The sequence below is a fragment of the Cydia pomonella genome, chromosome 9 (assembly GCF_033807575.1).
Source record: "Cydia pomonella isolate Wapato2018A chromosome 9, ilCydPomo1, whole genome shotgun sequence".
Lineage (NCBI taxonomy): Eukaryota > Metazoa > Arthropoda > Insecta > Lepidoptera > Tortricidae > Cydia > Cydia pomonella.
This window is the reverse complement of record NC_084711.1, coordinates 6891080-6912014: the sequence shown is the minus strand read 5'-3', so window position 1 is coordinate 6912014 and position 20935 is coordinate 6891080. Positions and strand designations below refer to the sequence as shown.

The 20935-nt window shown below is 40.3% G+C and overlaps 2 protein-coding genes across 3 annotated transcripts in view; one reads left to right on the top strand and one right to left on the bottom strand.

Annotated features, from left to right (window-relative positions):
- The first annotated feature begins 64 nt into the window (after window positions 1-64).
- Window positions 65-14489, top strand: LOC133521234 (zinc finger protein Xfin-like). The gene is made up of 5 exons (XM_061856079.1): window positions 65-462; window positions 1104-1250; window positions 1332-1406; window positions 2792-2869; window positions 7478-14489. The coding sequence occupies exons 1-5, from the start codon at window positions 322-324 to the stop codon at window positions 11837-11839; spliced, it is 4803 nt and encodes a 1600-aa protein (XP_061712063.1). The 5' UTR covers window positions 65-321; the 3' UTR covers window positions 11840-14489.
- Window positions 14490-18498: 4009 nt separating this feature from the next.
- The window catches only part of LOC133521233 (protein Tob1), a 64428-nt gene continuing 61991 nt past the window's right edge, over window positions 18499-20935 (bottom strand). For both annotated transcript variants that reach the window (XM_061856078.1, XM_061856077.1), the window contains one exon: window positions 18499-20456. In XM_061856078.1, coding sequence (XP_061712062.1) covers window positions 20079-20456 — 378 coding nt within the window. In that variant the 3' untranslated portion in view covers window positions 18499-20078. The remainder of the gene's footprint in view (window positions 20457-20935) is intronic.

The window sequence follows — 20935 nt, the reverse complement described above, 5'->3', positions numbered from 1 at the left end:
ATGTCACACTGTGGTTACATGGTCAGTATAAAAGTGAAACTGTACAGAAAAGGTTTACGTTTCCTGAACGCCGCCATTGTTTGAGCGGATTATGTTGGTCACCCTGGCGCTATTCTACGCGCACATGCGCAGAACGACAGGTGGTCGGCGACTCGACCCAGCCGTCTCGTCCGAACCTATCGACTTCTCATCCTCATCAGGCGCTTTCGTGCTCTAGCAAGAAAGATGTGCAGTGCTTTGTGTTGAAGTGCTCGTGGTGACATGGCGTCTTTTAATTAATTGTTATAGCAGTTCTGGTGTTCAAAATTTAGTTTATTTACGATGAGTGTGAATTATGATCGTGTTTGTAGACTGTGCTTGTCATCTCGGGGCGAATTACTGCCGATTTTTCCTACCACCAGTTCGGATGACTCGGAGCCTCTCGTCCTCGCATCAAAAATCAAGGATTGCGTGGCCGTACAAGTAAGTAATGTGTTAAAATAAGTACTAGTTGTGTTTTTAGTGAAAGTAGACCCTCGGTGTACGTGAGAACTCGTCATCCGCCCCGGTTCGTGAATTGACAGCAGCGCGTTTAGGTGGAGATGTCGTAAGATCGTCCACCATTTTGTAATGTTCCACGGTTATCGCTCGGCTCGGTGGCCGCGTCGCGTCGCATTCCATGCAGCCGGCGAGGAATGGCGTTATGATGAGGGTCGGGTTTTGGCAATATTCCCGGGGGTCTGGCAGGGAGGGGGTCGGCTTTTCGGTAGCTAGGTTCGGCGTGGACATCGGGTGTATTGATTTATCGGGCGAGACCAGGCCGCTGCAGCTCGTCCCTCGAGCGGGAGCGGGTGACGGGTCGAGCGTCGGTGTCGGCGTGAGCGCGTTATAGCTGTGTGCGTATATCGAGCGCTAACCCTCGAGGGGCTCGCTGGCTGGCACTCGACTCGCTCCTACTTATTCGGTCGAGGAGCAGCCGTTTGCCGGCGCTCGTATATACCTACGCCTACTTAGTTTCTCCTCGCGCCGTATCTATACTCGAGGCGTTTCTCGCCCGTGCCCATTCTGATGAAACGCGCGGCGCTTTCGGCCTTCATTCTATGATTGCGTATGTTGTTTTACAGATAAACGAGAATGACGGCTTGCCATCGAATGCCTGCAGGAAATGCGTGGATAACGTCAATAACTGGCACATATTTAAGACAGTATGTGAAAGGACACAAAACAAACTACAGTCTCTGATTAAAAAAGATGGCAGCCAACTAGAAGAGGTGGGTTTTTTCTTTGATAATTTGAGCTTGGAACTGTCATTGAATTGAATATTTGTTAACAAAATCATTATGATTTTGCAGGTAAACATAAAAAGTGAACCTTTATCAGATGAGGCCTATGATGATGGAGTGGTTATTGATGGAGGCTATAATGAGGTATGTTAAGTTTGTTACACTTTTACATTACTAAGTTCCAATGATGGTTGTGTACTTAGTCATGAGTGCTGCCAAGGTCAAATGGCCAGGTCAGGAAGTTAGCTAGAACTGATAAGGGCCTGCTAAGCTAATTATTGGCAGCTAATGGAACACTTATGTGGGTTATGAGGATAATGTTACTTTATTACATTGATCCAGTCCTGCTAGTGACAAATAGCCAATTTAATTTATCCAAACCATTTTTATGTCCAATGATCTTGTGATTTATCATGCCCTACTGATTACCTGATGTTTTCTTTATCTTTAATCTTTCAATAAGTAGGAATCCACTTATTATGAATTATTATGGAAGGTAATGGAGATAGTTAACCAGTCTAATATTGACTATGTTAATTTTGTTTTTGTTTACATCAGAACATCATACAATTATAGAAATACTTTGAAGCAAAACCCTAATTCACATGATGTGAAACACTTTATATCTGCTTTGTTTAGTATTTATTTTAATAACTTACATTCTAGTATTGATAATAATTCATGAAGTTTTAATTTGTTTCATTGATGTTTAACTAAATTTTAAAATAATGAGAGTGGTTTTTAATTTTGTTTGTGCATGTTTATCACAGAAGTTATAGATGTTTATTTTTGTTGATTTAATCCTTTATAGGGCAAAGGTCTCAAGACCTCCCTATGATATAATCTTTTTGTATTTTTTCTTTTACAGAATTTTTAGGACTCATTGCAATGAGTCTTGAATTGAGGATTTTTTAACTCTTGCCATTTAAGGGTTGTATACAGGCTTGCCCATTTAAGGGTTGTATACAGGGTGATCAATCCAAAACGGTCAGTATGGAGAAGTCAGAAACTATGAGAGACAGCCACATCTGTTCTTAGGAAACATTGCTTCGATTTTAAATTCAATAATAATGACATTCAATCTTTTTTTAATCTCTCATTTATAACCGGGAATCGAATCTGGTCAATCTTTATGTAATTGCGTGTAAATGGTATTTGTTTGCATAATTGGTCCTAAAGTATAAGTAAATATAAAAAAAGATTGAATGTCATATTATTAAATTTAAAATCAAAGCCATGTTTCCTAAGAACAGATGTGGTTATCTCTCATAGTTTCTGACATCTCCATGCTGACCGTTTGGGATTGATCACCCTGTATATCGTCATACCCACAAGACAAGCAATTTGTCAAAGTCTAGTCAAAGACGCCACTTTATTGCTTACCTTAAGGACGAGATTTGCTTTTATCTTTATATGAATAACCTGTCAAAGCATCCTTATGGCAAGCGACAAGGTGGGACTCTTTGCTTGGAAACAACACATTTGATTTATGTAACATTGTCTCTTAATATTTATTTTTTATATTTCAGGTTGCCAGTAGCAGTAAAGCACAGCCAGAAGGCCCTCCAATCTTGGCTTCGCTGGGGCTCACACCGCGGAGTGATAAGGTAAAGATTATGCCTTATCATTTCTGAGCAGGATATTACTCACACTTTTAACACTTCAAGAGGATAGTGGACGGCTGCTACGCCATACAAACATAGTCCCCATATTCCTCCATGGATATTGAAATTATGGAAAATATTTTTTTTACACAATTTTTTGTATATTAACTTAGCTTTTTCAGATTTTAATGTTCCATATAAAACTTTGTTCATTGAACTTCGGTCTTACAAATCAGTCAAATGCGTTTTTTGATTAATGGAGTTTCAAGCGAAAAACAAATTCTTTCAATAACTTTCAAAGCTCCAAAACTTTTATATTATTAATAAAAAAACAAAAAAAAAAAAACAAACATGACAATGGGGACTGTTTGTGTGGAGAAGTGGTCACGTTCCTTCATCCCCTTTTATCTTAATATTTCAGTTACTTGTTTGGGCGCTTGGCTTACAACTGCCGAGTAGATATTAAAGACAGTCTAGTGTGAGTGAGAAACAACAAATCTAGCCATGCACTAGCGAGGGAAATCATGATTACTATTCTGCTATCATCCCTTCCCCTTATCCCTTTAGCATGACTTACATTCTCGCGCGCGATTCCATACTTGAAGTCGAGCTAAATGTATGGAGTCGCGCGCGAGAACGCAAGTCATGCTAGAGGGTCATGTAAGCTCAAGATCAGCGGACTGCATACATCCATCTCATTGGCAGAATGAGACAGTTGTATGCAGCTTTCTATGCTCAAGTATATATCGAAAGGCATTGTCATACTCATAAGTTTTAGTTTATCTAGGGCAAGTGTAGGGCTTAACTAGGGCATTAAGTATATATCCAGATAAACTATAATAAACATATAAAGAAAAAAGAGGCGATATGACAAAAAAGTTGTGTAAATTAAATTAATCAGTGAATAGAGACTATTTGAGCCGTTTATTTTAAAGAGCACCATTGTCATTTCTTTTTTTAATTTTAATTTATTTATTTCAAAAAAATACTTAGAAATAGATATACCATATTTCTCCAAACTGAAATTATTACAAGTACTTAATGTGTTTTACCAACATGTACAGAACAAATTGAAGCATGAAAAATTTAAAATTTGTAACTGCTCAGATCTGATTCATTTGATCACAACAGCATGTTGACGCTATTACCTGTACAAATAACGTCACATGTGCGATGTAAATCATTTAAAAACCATTTTACACTGTTTTGAGTACCATGCTTAACAAGTAGCAACTGGTGTGACTTCGATATGTTATCACGATTAATTATGAAATATTTCATCATCTTCCTCGCGTTGTTCCGCTCATCGGAACCTGGGGTCTGCTTGGCAAATAATCCCAAGAATTGGCGTACGCACTAGTTTTAACGAAAGCGATTCCCATCCGACCTTCCAGCCCAGAGGGTAAACTAGGCCTTATTGGGATTAGTCCGGTTTCTTCACGTTGTTTTCCTTTTCCGAAAAGCGACTGGCAAATGGGTTATTCTAAGTTAGAGGTAATTGTTTACCTTGAAAAAGTGCCACAACGTAAATGTTAAAATATTGTTCTAACTATACAATATTTTTATTAAAACTACTCTTCTATATATGTACATTTGTGTTCTATTATGTATATTTGCGAGGTGACCAGTCAATTTTTTAGGTATCATTATAGAGACCAGGAGAGAGACCGTACTTTTTCTACTTCAAAAACAAAATACTCGAGCTGTCTTACAAATTCGAGCAAATTAAGTGTAATGATTCATTTAAACAAGTATTCATACTCGTATCTCCACTAATCTGTCGCATAAATCTTTTGGAAAATTATGCGCCAGAGGAGTGAATTTTTCATGTAAAATCAGATATAATTGTGAAGATATTTATTATAATTAATTAAAATAAAGTACATATTATAGTCTATGCACAAATTATAGTATGTAGAAATAAAATTAAGTACATATTTAAATTAATAATTTTGAAATAAAACTGAACAGGGGAGATACTACTTTTATGAAACAGCATTGTCAAGCAAAGATGTCATTGATCAAAATGACTAACAATCGGAACCAAAAAATGACCGTTGCAGGGTTGGTTGTTAGTGTGGAAACAAATGCATTGTTAATAGACTTATTAGGATTAAAGTCGCGACAGTGGCCAGGGTAGGAGACAAAATATGGGGAACAAAATTTTATTAAATATTTTTATGAAAAAGAAAAATTTAAAGAATTTTATGAATAACATCACTTATCAATATTTATTTTAATTTATGAAGTTTCAATGGAATTATATCTGAATAAAATTACTAATTGATCGTAAAACTTGGAAAGGGACAGACCAGTGGAAAGACATTTGCGTGCTTGAGGTGCAATTGTGACAAATCTTAGTTAATTAAATTGAAATTGACGAAATATTATTATTTCGATTTTGGTAATTCTAAGTTCAGAGGTATAAACGATGTCCATGGTACATACTTTTCTGAAACAAATTTAATGAAATAAATTATGGTAATTTCCTTTAAAAGATTGCATTTCTTTTATTATAGAGAAATAAAAAGTAATAGAGTGCTCACTCCATACATCAGTTTTGGTACCAAAATGCGTATTATTTTCGCAGTCGACATCTAGCATCGAGTAGCTGAACTCTCAGTACTGCTACTCGACAATAGATATCGCGGCAAATAAAAAGTCTAATGCTCAACGATTTTCAGCTATTATTATAACTAGAGTACCTAAGCGTAGAAGTTGAAAATAGAGTTCCGGTTACTCGACTGCGAAAATAATAAGCATTTTTGTACCAAAACTGGTTACTTCTTATTTCTCTATGATAAAGGAAATGCAATCTTTTAAAGGAAATTACCATAATTTATTTCAATTTTTTAAGAAAAGTATGTATCATGGACATCGTTTATACCTACCTCATAGCTTAGAATTACCAAAATCTAAATAATAATATTTTGTCCATAAGTTCCGAAAAACTCATTGGTACAAGTCGGGGTTTGAACCCGCGACCTCCGGATTGAAAGGCTAGGCCACCTGCACTCTGGTGCTCCTAATAATTATATACATATTTACATTCCATAAAATATTAGTTTTGATTTTAGAAATCTAAAAGGATTGGAACCGGTTTTTTGCAAAAACTGCGAAATAAAAAAGGAAATATATTTCGGTTTATTATATACCTAATATGTAGGACTCAGTTGTGTTTGTAGATAACAACTTCGTATTATTATATTGCCTAATTAGAAATTAAATAATTAACAAAGAACGAAAAAATACCTTTTTCGTTCCCATAGAAAAAATACCGGTTTCCGATCCCTGTACTTACTTACACTTATTTCAAATATGCCTTTTTTTAGAAATTTTAAAACCTGTAATGTGATGTCAAGGGTAACAAAATAGGAAATAATAATTATATACATTTGCATATGAATGAGGTACATCTTCCCTAGCTAAGAATTTAATTGCAGATTTACTGAATATTTCATGGATTATATTAGAAAAAGTGGCTCGTTCTGACCATTTTTCTACTACATACTAAGTTACTAACACACACTTATTCATTGATTGTACTAAGTGGACTTATTTTGAAGTTTTTAGAAAAATGCACAAGCTTTTATCTCTGACTGTACTTTTCCCTCCACAGGCAAGTAATACTCATTGAGACAATTCTAACAACCCCATACTCAATTAGGTTGCGTTATTTTTCACAGAGTTCCTATGGCCACTTTCTGTCTCCGTCATCAGATAAGCTCGATGATACCATAATATTACATGGTAGCCGGACTTAAATATGCATGCAAATTTTCAGCTTCATCGGAAACCGGAAAGTAGGTCAAATTCATCTTGCAAGATTTGACCCGTACAAACATACATAGTTACATAAGTACATTGCAAGTTAAATAAAAGCTTTAAAAAAATATGTAATGTAGTCGGAAAGGTAGACATGATTACTGTTTATGGTAATGATATTGTGTTTTACAGTTTCATTATATGACTTATTACTTTAGAGAATATTGAGAAACATATGAATAATTTAAATATAAGTCATAAATAATTATTTTATTCATCTATTGAATACTCGTAACTTCTATAGCCATATCCGCAACTATGTTTTTTTTAATACTACGTCGGTGGCAAACAAGTGGAGTTAAATGCGCGTTGTCGACCTTAACACTCGGCATCCTCGTTGAGCTCTGGTAACCTTACAAATCGTCAAGTGACAAGCAAAACTCACTAATTACTATTAAATAAATAAACAAAAATTAACCTTATTTCAGTAGTAATATGGTTCATGGTGGCTATGAACTTGTGGTAGTAATTAGTGACTTTTGCTTGTCACCTGACGAAATGTGCTTTATTAATGTGTTTAATGGACAGTTAAAAACCATCACTTAAAACTCCATTCTATACTGGTAACCAACATGAGGAAACGACTTGAAATTACGTGTGACGTAATTGATGCTGACTGTACCTACTTATAAAATTAATCATATTTTTTTCTGGTCATTGCTTTAGTGCAACATCAAATTTATTTAGAAGTGATAGTTTTGTTGCTATGTTGATTTTGATTAGCATTTAAATTTCAAGACATCACATAAGGTGTTAACTTATCATGGATAATAATAATCTTTTCAGGGCGTCGAGAGCGAAAAAGACGAGGAGGAGGAAGAAGATGAAGAGATGATGGAGCAGGCCCAGCAGCAGTACACCAAGGCCGTGCCCAACATGCCGGAGGTGTCCATCACGGTCATGCGGCCCACGGGGGAGACGCTGCACGCGCGCCAGGGCATCCAGCAGCTGGCGTCCAAGGACTGCCTGGTGTGCGGCCGCGCCTACAGGTACTCGCACAACGCGCGCCGCCACGAGCTCACCGCGCACAGCTTCGACCGCTACACCAACAAAATCAACCCGCCCAAAAAACCCAACCCCACCAAACACTTGCAACCCAAGCTCAGACTCAACCCGTTCAACCCCAAAGCGCGACTCATGCCCAACCCCATCAATCACAAGCAGTTCCAAAAACCGATGCCGTCTAGGATCATGCCCTCCCGAATTGTCGCTCCCCCGAAACCTATACCGATCAAGCAACCGAGCAAACCCGTTCATAACAACTTACCATACCCCTTGCGTATAAAAGCACTGAAGGATCTGCAAATTAAGAAGAAGGAACCGCAAATCTTGAAGACGCTCCTCACTTCTAAACCCGAGCTGTTGGTCTCTGAGCCCGAAATTATCAATTCGGGACCGGAGAGTCCGGAAACTTTAATATCCGAGCCGGAAATAGCGTCTTTCCAAGTTGAAACTATTTTGTCCGAACCCAGTTACGGCCAAAACCAGGAGGAGGAGGAGGAGGCCGATGAATCCCATAATCAAAACCAACATTATGACACAGTTGATATGGAGTCCGATAACGAGATCGAAATCGCCCGCCAACAAGAGAATGAGGGGGAAATAGATGAGACCCAGGAGGAACATGACGGAGATGATAACATGCAACAAGATAATGAACCAATGGAAGGCATAGAAGGTGAAGTGAGTGAGAACGAGAATGGACAACAGGAGGAAGATGACGAACAAGGCGGCAGCCAGGGAGACATTACGATAGACGAACAAAATGATATTCAAGTTGAGGCCGAGAGAGATAATGGTGAAAGCAATGGAGACAGAGAGGAGGAACAGGAAGACGGTAACGATGCCGAGGAGAACGAAAACGAAAATGAGGAGGACGAGGATCTCCCGCCGGGCTTAGCGCCAGTTGTGGAAATCAACGAGGATATGCAAACTAATTCATACAACAGCGAACAGAATGAAGACGAAGAGGTGGAGATCGAAGAATCCGCTGCCAATGAAACTATCGACGAAGATGTTAAGGAATTTGATCCGGACAAGATCTACGTCACGAAAACACAGAGAGATTTTATCAACAAATACAGAGATATCATACAACAGATCAACACTAAAAGATGTATTTGCTGCGATAAAGAACATCCCCGCAGAAAAGCCGTCATACAACATTTACAGAAAAATGGACACAAAGTACCAAAACACACATGCTATAATTGTGTTATAACTTTTGGCCATATTGGCGCATTGCTCAGTCACATGAGAGCTAACGTTTGCACAGACTTGTGGAAAGTCATTTACAATGAACAGGGAATAACTGACGACCTGGTCATGGAAGAGCCCAAAGATAATAAGGTTCAGTATAAGGATATCTTCAATGCTAGATCGTATGCATGTAAATTGTGTCCGGCTAAATTCCAACTTAAACAGTTTATTATGAAGCACGTTCTGGATGTGCACGAGGACGGCCAGTCCCGGGTGCAAATGGCTTGCGTACACTGCGGATCCAGATTCAAAGATAGGTCCCTGTGGAAGAGGCACATCCGGAACGGGGAATGCACAGTTTACATCGCATGCGATCTATGCCCTGAGAAATTCGTCAATATGCAAGACTTCAACGACCACGCGCTTCATGTCCACGCCGGCAGCTTCGATCCCGACAATCAGAAAAATTGTATCGACGGCCGCCCCACCGACTGCCCTCTGTGCGGCAAGAAACACGCCAACTATCCTATCTTGGTGAAACATTTGAAGACCGCCCATAACGAGGACAGACCACATTACTGCCAGAATTGTGATGCCAAATTCGAAACCAGCGTCGACCTGAATAAGCATATTTACGCCGAACATTCCGATAAAGTATTGGGAGCGCAGCCCATCGAGCCCGACATGTCGCTCGTCAAGGAGGAAGCGGAGGAATATCATTACTCGTGCACGGAATGTAACGCCATATTCGAAACCGTAGACGCCTGGACCGACCACCAGGTCGCGGAACACAATCAAGTCGCGCACCACTGCGACCAGTGCGAAAAGAAGTTCCTGCGCCCGTCCGAGCTGGCGGAACACAAAAATACGCATTTGAGAGTGAAGTTCTACCCCTGCAGTGTCTGCTCCAACTCCTACAGCACGCCGCAGAAACTGTCCGAGCACGTACAGCAGGCGCACCCCGGCGCCGCCGCCATGGCCGCAGCCGACTCCGAATTCTTTTGTGACATTTGCATCAGGTCCTTCAAAAGTCGACAGGCCTACTCCAACCACATGCGCATCCACGCTAAAGTTCCCACCACAAACAGAAAACCAGGCGAGGCTAAAGGGTTCGCCCCACAGATAATCGGAAAGCCGATCAAGCAGTTCCCCATGATCCAGACGAGCTTCGCGGCGTTCAAGCCCAACATCAATGTTCCGAACGCCCCATACTGCTGTGACATATGCGGAAAGGGCTTCATGCACAAGAAAAATATATGGAAGCATAAGAAAGTTTTGCACGCGGATATCCTCAACGAGAGGAACGACAGCGAGGAGAACACAATGCAGGCGTCCACGGAGGAGGACGAATATAACGTCGACGAAAACGGTATCGCGTTGTCTACGCCACAATTCAACAGTTTCAACTTTTCTAATTTCGCTAACAACGCACAACAACATCAACAGCAGCAGCCGCAGCAGCCGGCGGCGGCGGCGGACGCGATGCCGTTCTCGTGCGAGCTGTGCTTCAAGCGGTTCCCGCTGCGGACCAGCCTCTGGAAGCACAAGCGCGCCAAGCACGGCATCATCAACGCCAGCGCGTCCGGCAACCCCGAGAACCAGGCGCCGCCCTCCCAGCCCTCGGAAGGCGGCAGATCCAGCTGCACGATTTGCAAGATAACGTTCTCAGATAAAAAGTCTTATTACCGTCACAGAAAGAACGTGCACAAATCTTCGGCACAAATATGTAAGATTTGCGGGAAACCGGTGAACTCGACGCTGGAGCTGTACGAACACTTGAAGGCCGCGCACGCTCGGGAATTACTAGGATATAACGCTAACCAGGGCACGAGTAAAGCGCAAGACATATCTCAGGAGGGTGAGATGGAGTACGAGGCCGAACCCGAAATCGCGGACCCCAGCGCGGAGTATCAGGCTCGATACCCGTGCGACACGTGCGGGAAGCAGTTCGTGGGTCTACTCGCGCTCCAGAACCACCAGTGTATAAACCAAACTGTTTCGGAGCCGCAAACTTTCGACTGTGAGATCTGTCACAAGAGCTACACGTCGATAGCCGCGCTCAAGAGTCATCGCGGCTGGCATCTCCGCTCGCCCGACGGCAAGGCTGCCGCCAACAACAGCGGCCTGTGGATGCCGCAGCACAAAGTCACCAGCAAGGTCAGCAAGCACGAGGTCGTCGACCCCTCCCAGCTCGCGAGGGTCACCCACTCCACCCCCACCGCGACCGCCACCACCAAGAGAAGACTGCCCCCGGAGGTCGAAGTGACCGTCGTCAACCCTAACAAGAAATTGAGGTCCGACGATTCTATGGAGCTCGAGCAGCAGAACAGCATGCCCGGCACCCTAGAAGATAGATACTGCACCATTTGCGACAAAGAGTTTACAAAACGCGCGGCGTACCAGCGCCACATGGACGAGGTTCACCAACCCAACTCCGTATTCTGTCCCGTGTGCGACAAGAGCTTCACGCGCAAGTCGACCCTGCTCGTGCACATGAAGAAGCACTACGGCGGCGACGGCGAGACCAGCTCGAGCGCGATGGGGCAGGCGGAGGAGGAGGCGCTGGCGTGCGACGTGTGCGGCGGGCAGTTCGGCAGCGACGCGGCGCTGCGCGCGCACCGGGCGCGCCACCACGCCGAGGAGGAGGAGGACGAGTCCGAGGACGACGGCGACGTGCCGCTGGCGCAGCCCGGCGAGTTCACGTGCGGCCAGTGCGGCGACGGCGTGGCCACGCCGCGCGACCTCATCGCGCACCGCACCATGCACGCCACGCCCACCAAGTTCTTCTGCAACATCTGCAAAGTTTACTTCGCGCGAGCCCTAGACCTGTCCTCGCACACCCGCGCGAGGCACGCCGACAACGAAAAGGTTTACTTCCCCTGTGCCATGTGCGAACGCTTCTATATGAACAAGAAGAGTTTACAGAGACACATTGAGATGGCTCACTGATATTGAGTTGAGCTCGACTGCTTGTAGGGTTAAGTTAGTTTGAACCGGGTTTGACGATTACTGCTACTAAACGCGATAAATACGTATATTTAGAAGTCGTTTTTGGCCAATTGACTTGGCGTACGACTTTTGTAAATGTTTGAAGCTGTCGGGGAGTCGTGGCTTTGCCGGGGGTCTGCCGTCATTCCTTAGAATCCTTAGATGTTACTTTATGGTTGGACGTGTGTTGATTTTATTGTCTCTCGTAAGCATTGCTCACTTCTCTTATTTTTATTTACGATATTCACTTTGACATTGTTGTATGGAGTGACAGTGAAAAATACATGTAATGTGTTTTAGGTACTTACTTAACATGACTTTCAGGATATTATCTGTTGAGATGTAACGAATTATTTTCTATATTTTTAAACATTGGAATATTGGGCCAAAATTGTGAAATATAGTCAAAATTAGTCATAAACCAGTGTTAAGATTAGATACGAGTCATGCCTATATATACTTGCGTTTTCTACAATTATGGGTATATTATGATGAAGCGTCAATATATTCTATTTAAGTTTGGGATGTTATTTTGCATGGATAGGATTTCACCATATTTTTTTATAGCAATATTATGAATATGGTGATAAGTGGTGGTCAATCTAATGGCTCAGTTTCATTGGTCGATAACTCTGTCGATATACAGCATGCGGGTGACTCTCGCAGGCGGTAAGGTGAAACGACGACTAGTGAAACTCATAATGGCATGATTTATGGAAATCTCCCGCATCCCGCATGCGGGCCCTATCGACCAATGAAACTGAGCCATAAACAATATCAGCGTATTAAGACGACATGACTTCGGTACATTGACACTCCACCCTGATAATATTATTAAGACCAATGAGATCGGTCTTCAATGAGTTATTTTTGTATTTAAAGTATACATTCAGTTTTACTTTATTCTGTAAATATATTAATAGTTTAATTTAAATTAATACTAATGGTAAAAATAGGACATTTTAGTTAACAGAAGCGTACTAAAAGGGGACGTTTAAGTTTTATTAAATTGTACTGATTATTTTTAGACATTTCAAGTGTATAGTATTTTATAATTACCACTAAGGGCATAGCGCCTCATCTATGGCTATAACTATACTGTGAAGCTATCTATAGGTACTTAATGGCCTTCAAAATGCTCTTAGGTTAATCTCATAGCGACTGCATTTATTTCAGCTCGGTGGTACCACTTCTTTGGTTGTTAATAATAACTTTATTTTATTGCACCTTTATGACATTTATTACCAACCGCCAAAAATGGTACCTTACCTACCACTTATACTCTGTGTCTTTAGGTATTTAAATAAAAGTAAGCAAACAATTTGTACAATAACATTTATTGGTTAACGAACCAAATACAAAACTACCTGGATCTGTCACTGAACAACCTGACTTTAACCTACATTATTTGATCATGTAATGTTTTCGTCTACCCTCAACTGGCTTTGGAGCCATTTGAGGGTAGATTTTGTTTACTTTTATTTAAATACCTAAAGATAGAAAGCTACAGCTGTAAATGCATATTTGATACCTAAAATTTTGGTGTTTTTGGTATTAGCTATCAAGGTAAAACACGTGTATGGGCGCATACAACAAGCGAATTATAGTGCAAGAACGTTTTATATTGTAAAACAGCTTGCAAAACGACAAACTACGTCGTTTCCTTTTACGACATTATGTATTCTTATTGTTTAAATTAGTAATTCATACACTTACACAAGTTTCAAACAGATTATAATAATAATATGTATAGTATTCGTTCTGTTGGCGAATCCAAATGTTTATACTTTTGCACTGTGAATATTTTATACTTCTAGAAGTAAACTTACCATGGATCTTGCAAAACTCATCACTGGAAAGCAAAAAGTGCCAAAGCTTTTCTTAATTTGCTTCATCGTATATAAAATATTTAAATAATAGCTGTAAGATTGTTCCTGTAATACTGTTGTACATTTAAAATATGACTTGGGATATCAAATGTTATTTCATAAATTATATTCTTATTGAACTGACGAAACAAATTCGAGGTATCTTAACACAAAATGTTTTACAATTGTGTTTATTATTTATATGAGCTGCATTTATGCTTGCAAATTTGCCACTCAATGATTATTACAAGCCGTCAATATAAATCAAATCATTAAATATTATTTACGCACAAGTAGTCAGTATTTCTCGTCTGATGATGTTATAATGTGGTGCCTTTTCATGTTTGTTAAAAATGTAAAAATAATTAAAAGCAAAATCATCAGTTACATACAAGCGATTTCGTCTGTAATGCTAATAAAGAGGCATATAAGTTAATGTAATTGTATTTTTTTAATTTGATATTTCTCTAAATGTATTATGATTTATTTAAATTATTTTTATCAGACCAGAAAATTGTATTTTAATATTTAACAGGAGCTCCTGGAACTATTGTGTACTTTGATTGTCGTTTAAAAAACCAAATATCATTTGTCTTTATTAATAATGATTGGCATTTTTTGTTTTATTTTGGAGTCCTGTAAAGAGTATATTTATAAATTAAAAAAAAAATCCTTACATTATCCATAGATGAGGTTTACTTTTGTCATCTTTGTGGTTTGATAAATAAAGCGAAATAAATGAATACATTTTCTTTATTCACACCTCTTTTGGAAACCGGTGATAATATAACCTAATAGTTCGTATCTTCCACGATAACGCGCAGATTTTTCAAATCTAACCTTTACATCACAATACGAGTTTAGGCACGCGTCATCGTAAATGACACGATCTATAAAGTTTACACGCCTCAGTTAAGTAGTTAATTTATGTTTGACCTCTTTCTTACAAATACAAGATAAGTCGAAATAACATCTGAGTCAATGAGCCGATGAGAGTTTTTATAGCCAACTTAGGTTCACTTAATCAGACCTGCTCCATGGTAACAATATTGCATTTCTCCGACTTCATATTAAAGATTTAGCTCAATCGGACACCAGCAAGTTGTTGAAAATGGTTTGCAAATTACGAACATAATTTAAATTCTAATAGTTTTCGTTGGACTGTGACCGGTAAAGTACATACCTTATGTGGAAGTCTGACTAAGCTAAATATATTACCTTCAGGTAGGCTGACTAGCCTAATGACTTTCAAGCTATTTCTACTTAGTTCACAAATCGCAAGCTAGATGGTACTGTTCCGTGGATTAAATTTATCAAGACTTTAATATATTTAATATTAATATAGCCGCGGGCTGCGTCTATACGACGCGGTCAGCATCATTTCAAGCTATAGGATAGAGTCGTGTATGATCGTGCGAATACTGCTTAATAAAATCAAAAGGGCCCTCGACACTCGTTCGCGAATCAAGGCGCGAAGCTACGAATGCGAGTGTGGATGGCCTTCGCGTCGATTTCGCAGATTGTTCACGCCTTCGCGCCTTATTCCCCATTTTTGTCGGTATTTGGCCCGCGTCAAAGGAGACGCGAAGCGCGAACTTGCAAGACTCCACACTCGCAATCGCTTCGCGCCGCGATTCGCTCACGAGTCTACTTCTATGGCGGCTACTTGGTTATATTGGGTGCGAACTTGATCAACCAAAAATCAATTTGACAGTTCCCAGTTTAAATCAGTGCCTTGCCGCAAACTAAATCCGGTCAGCAGACGCTTCGGCGCCATCTTGCCGCGAACCAAACTGCGAAATCGCCGTGAAATTGTGCGAGTGTGGAGTCTACGTCAACGTCGCGGTTTGTTCGCTCCGCGAAGTCGCGCCGCGATTCACGCGCATAGTCTGGAGGCGGCTAAAGACTATACCAATGGAAGGAAGAGTTAAGGAACGCAATCTCCATACGCAGAACTTATGCAAAAGTGTCCAGTGGTCAGCTATAAACAATAGTTCCAAATCTCTCCAGAGTAGCGCTAGAGTAGCTAAGAACCTAGGCGTTATTGACGGAGTGAAGTGCGCTGTCTATGGTTTGATTTTCTTTTCAAGTATTCTAGGTATTGGAGATTTATATTTTTTTAAGGATCTCATGCGTGCTAATATAGCTTATATTGCACAATTATATTGAATGAGCGAATATTTAATGGTACTGAATCGCTGAATAGTTGTGCCTTTAACTTTTAAAAAATAATTTAAGAGGGAAATTGTTTTTGACGTTTTCGATGTGAAGGTTCGATTTGAGTGCTGGTTGATGCTTCAATTATGATTAATATGATTATTTTACCTGATTTCCTGGCATGTTTGAAGAAAAGCACTATATATGCCTCGGCAGGAACAGCAATTCGTGGATTCGTCTTCTTTCGAATCGAAACTCATCCACGAATTGCCCTTTCCCGGCCTCTGCAATAATGTACTATTCTTGAGACAATGACCCCAAATCCATGAATTTTCTATTTGATCTGGTTGTATAAGAACAGTTTCAGCAAGTATTTGTAGATTGTTTAAGTATCGTTGAAATTGATTTCGTCTCATTTTTCATTTACACTACTTCAAATTTATAATAACAAAAATGTAGTCTATTGAAGTTGAAGTACCAGGTAAACTTTACGAAATTTACAAATAAGAGCTTTAAAATCAGTGCTTTACGCGCGTTTACCTAAATGTCCATCAGAAAAAAAAATCATAATTAATTAAGTCTGTTTAAAAAAAAATGGTTTATTAAAATGAAAGATAACAAGACGTGCTAATAGAAACCAGTACTTGTTATTTCTAATAGTTAATAAAAGGTGTACAATTTCATTGTGTAAATCCTTCAATTTGACATTTTTGCGAGTAAAATCGATAACGGCCTCCGTGTGACCTCAAGCTCGAACAGTATCTGTTTATTTAGGTAAACTCACGCTAGATGGCCCTGTCCCATGTAATTAAAATTCTGAATCGCGCTATTAAATGTTTTCTTGACACAACGACCCCAAATCAATAATTTTCCGTTTAGTTATAAAATCCATTACTAGCTGGCGCTGTTCTGTGGATAAAAGTCCTGAATCGGGCTATCAAGATTTTTCCTGGGATAATGACCTCAGGCTCGAACAGTATCTATTTATTTAACTAAACTCACGCTAGATGGCGCTGTCCCATGTAATGAAAATTCTGAATTGCGCTATCAAAATTTTTCTTGAGACAACGACCCCAAATCCATGAATTTTCTGTTTAGTTAATAAATCCATTAGTTCCATTACTAGATGTCGCTGTTCTGTGGATTGAAAGTCCTGAATCGGGCTATGAATATTTTTCTTGGGATACACTGTCTTCCTATACCTAGTCTTGAACAGAATTTTGTTGAGTTAGTAAATTTCACGCTAGATGGCGCTGTTCCATATAATGAAAATTGTAAATCGCGCTATTAATTTTTTTCCTGATTGTTACAATATTTCTGGTTATTGACATCAGAACGAGCAAATGTTAATTATTATTCAGAAATAATACGTTTCAACTTGAAATAAGGTGATTCTAATATAGTAGGAACGTTTTTGATAACATTGGTTTATTGTTCACCGATTGCTCGGAAAAGGCAGATTTCGATAAATATGCTTCTAGTCTAGTTGGTCCCATTCTCATCAAGTCAGGGTCTGATGATGATGTCCTGGACGATGAAGCGAGAGAACTTTTTCAATATTATTGGCACACAGAGCGATTTTAGTACATTCATTCACTGCCAAGAACACGTATGTGTGTTCATACTGAACTCTGGAAACGGGGCGACCGGCACCGAAAGTATTAAAATACGGAAAATACCTACCCATTTGCATAAAAAAGTGCCAGATAAGTGAAGTGGAACTGCAGCTGATGAAGACCAATATTTTACGTTCTTGGGCTAGTTGTAATGAAAGCTGATTAACTGAAGCGTTACCAAAAGTCTTCGCTTTGCAAATTGCTTTCGAATATCCAGACATACTAAAGCAGTTTGCTCAATCGCGTTGTGGCATTAGTGTGCACGATTGGCTGGAATTCATAAGTGACACCACTGAACTAGCACCATTCTTAGTGCCCGTAAGGCCCGTCCTTAGATATATGTCAATGGGTCTATGGGGCTTAAGACCATTGTTCACTGTGACAACGACCTAAGTATTTTTTATATTTACATTTTCTAAGCTTATCGCGAGGTATATACATTGCTCGTACAGCCATTTTTATTGCAAAATTTACCTAAATAGGTCATAGTAGGTAGGTAGGACTGGATATGTAATCCAGTCGTTTTATACATTAGCGTTTGCGTCAAATCCGGTAGTTCTTTTTTTTGCAGGTTTATTTATGATATTGGCCCAATGAATAATCCATTTTGGACCTCGAGCGCCGAACGCAACTTTGTCATAAATCGAAGACTTCGTGTTTTTTTAGATTTTGCCGATTATAACCCTAAACTCAGTTTTTGATTCTTCTCATGGCGTTAACATATATACAAGTCTGTAAAAAAATAGAACTACCCTATTTGACGCATACGAACCCCATTACAAAAGTCGACAAAATTAATGGATTATTACTGCGTAAACTGTTCGTTAGTATTCTAAGGGCTCTAGTTTCTAGCTCGTAATAAAAAAAAATCCCTTGTCGTCGGTTTCCGGACAGGCATGGGACAGCCTGTCTGCAGACCTGCTGTGTGTTCTTATTTTTACCAGGTAGGTTACAAGGAAATAAAATTAATACACGTTAGTAGATTGCACAAAACATTTTAATATAAACTTAAAAAGTCGTACAACAATATGAAAAATTATTATTGACTAATTATATTCACGGCATGGAGAGCCGCTTTACTATATTATGCAAATTTTATATTATCTTTAACACTTCCATCTAATATATCTTACAAAAGAAAAAATAAAATAAAAAGTATCTTTTTAATAAAAATTCTCATTACTCTAAGTTTTATTATTATTAAACTTACATTATAGATTTTATCTACAAAATACTGTAGCACTTTGGCCAGTTTTTCAATCGAGGGACCTCAGTACTTTTACCCAACGTACCTACCAATAATTTAATAAATAGGGTATCAATCAAGTACAAGTTAAAATTATCGTAGGAAATGTAGACGCCTACTGAAATCATACATCTATACTTAATCTAAATCAAAATATAAAAATAGTAAAAAAATAGTTGCACATTTTCTTATTCAGGTACAACTTGTCATTGTTGTGCATGGAATAGAAAGCGTGTCTACACTCCCCGACGCGGTCCGGCCGGTCCGTGACGCGCGGTCGACACTCAAGGACAAGCGACACTACACTACCCCACTACACCCTCCACTGAAAAACTGAACATCGCCGAGTGAAATATAAAAAAGATAAATAACACATTACATAGTATTTACTTCCATGAATTTGCATGCACCCGTTATTTTATGAATTGAGAAATCTTTTCTATCATTTACACTCAATGTCTTTTATTATAACAATATTATTATAGGTACCATACAGACTAAGGCCGACGCGCGGTCGGCCGGTAATGTACTCGAGGACTAATATCTTCTTAAAAAAATACTGTTAGATTGAAACGTAACTATACCTATAATATATTATGTATATTGTAATAATATTATAAGGTTATAAATAATCGTACGAGTGATGATTACACTAGGTGAGATCTCCGACGCCTTCGGGCGGCCCGCCGCGCCGTCCGACCGCGTCCGACCGGATATGCAACATTTATTACATACGATACGATACGATACGAGTACATACATACCAGTTAGTAGGTACTTTATATAGTTAGTATGAATTATCAATTTCAATATTAAAAATACGTAATTTCTCTATTGGCCTTTCGTTTCCACGTGAAAAATTAGACGAATATCGCGTACGAATATATATTATGTATACATATTTAAATATCAGTATTTCTTAGATCGGAGGACGTATGTATACAGGCTCGCTCTATAGAAGGTACGTCGTAAGCGCACGCGGCCATCCGGCCTCTCGTTCCCTTACCCTACTAATATATCGATATCGAACGAAGACATCAAAAACGTGACTCGGCTTTAAATATTACGAAAATAAATCGCCGGCGAGTCGCGCGGCCGATTATTGCTCCTATCGATAAATTTACACATCGACGTAACGAACGAGAATACAAAAAGTTATGGAAAATCGTACGGATATCACAAGCGGCGGGCGGCGCGGGGCGCCCCCGCGGAAAATAAAAAAATAAATCGCGATTCGCGGCGCGCGTCTCTCTCGTAAAAAAGTAAAGACTCTATGAGCGGGTCGCGCGGGGCGGCTAGCGCGCGTGCGCGGCTCAATTGGCGAGCAGCAGGTGCGCCGGCGCCGGCGGGTACGGCGGCGCGCCCGCCGGCGGGCCCTCGCGCCGCCCCACGAAGTACGCGGCCGGGTCGGCCGCCGGCGACAGCGCGCGCGCCGCCAGCTGCTGCTGCACCGCGCGCTGCTTGATGTAGTTGCTGAACTCGGTGGGCGACATGCGGTTGGCGCGCTTGCTGCTCGTCTTCAGCTTGGTGCTGCCGAACTTGGTCTGTGCGAAGGTGGCGGTGGTGAAGGTCAAGGGCTGCGCGCGGAAGGGCGGCGCGGGGGAGAAGGCGGCGGGCGCGGGGGGCGACGGCGCTGCCGCGGGCTCTACTGGCCGGAAGCACTGCGCCTCGGGGTTGAACGCCCGGGTCACCTGTAATCGACAAACATTGAGTTGTAGCTTCAAGATTATTTGGCTCCGAGTCAGCGCTGTGACATTGCCTTGGCTTTGGCTCAACATCGGGTTCATTTTCTCAATGTCAATTGACGTCTCTGTCACTAGTGGCGAGCGGGAATTTAACCCAAGCATAACTAAACACATTAAGACGCGATAACCACATAAAATTTGAAGGACATACGTATACGGATTATGCAACTAAAGCTTCATGATTTACAACGCCACTTGACTCTACACGTGCCAAAATCCCTCGCCAGATCTTCAAATCTCGTGACGTGTTTGATAAATGTGATAAGACAGACACAAATAGGTAGAAGGTATAACGAGGCATAAAATAAATCGACCCCCCCACCTACGCCTGCGAGGGTAGATAGTGTAGTCAAAGGTTAAAAGGATAGTATCTTTAGTTGTGAGGTATGTTGGCCTACTCCCATCACAGCGATAAACTTTGCAAA

What these genes read in the sequence shown, in the direction of transcription:
- LOC133521234 (XM_061856079.1), top strand. Translation starts at nt 322, where the DNA reads ATGAGTGTGAATTATGATCGTGTTTGTAGACTGTGCTTGTCATCTCGG. An exon ending in AGGATTGCGTGGCCGTACAA is followed by an intron (nt 463 to 1,103) that starts GTAAGTAATGTG and finishes GTTGTTTTACAG; the next exon opens with ATAAACGAGAATGACGGCTT. An exon ending in TCACACCGCGGAGTGATAAG is followed by an intron (nt 2,870 to 7,477) that starts GTAAAGATTATG and finishes TAATCTTTTCAG; the next exon opens with GGCGTCGAGAGCGAAAAAGA.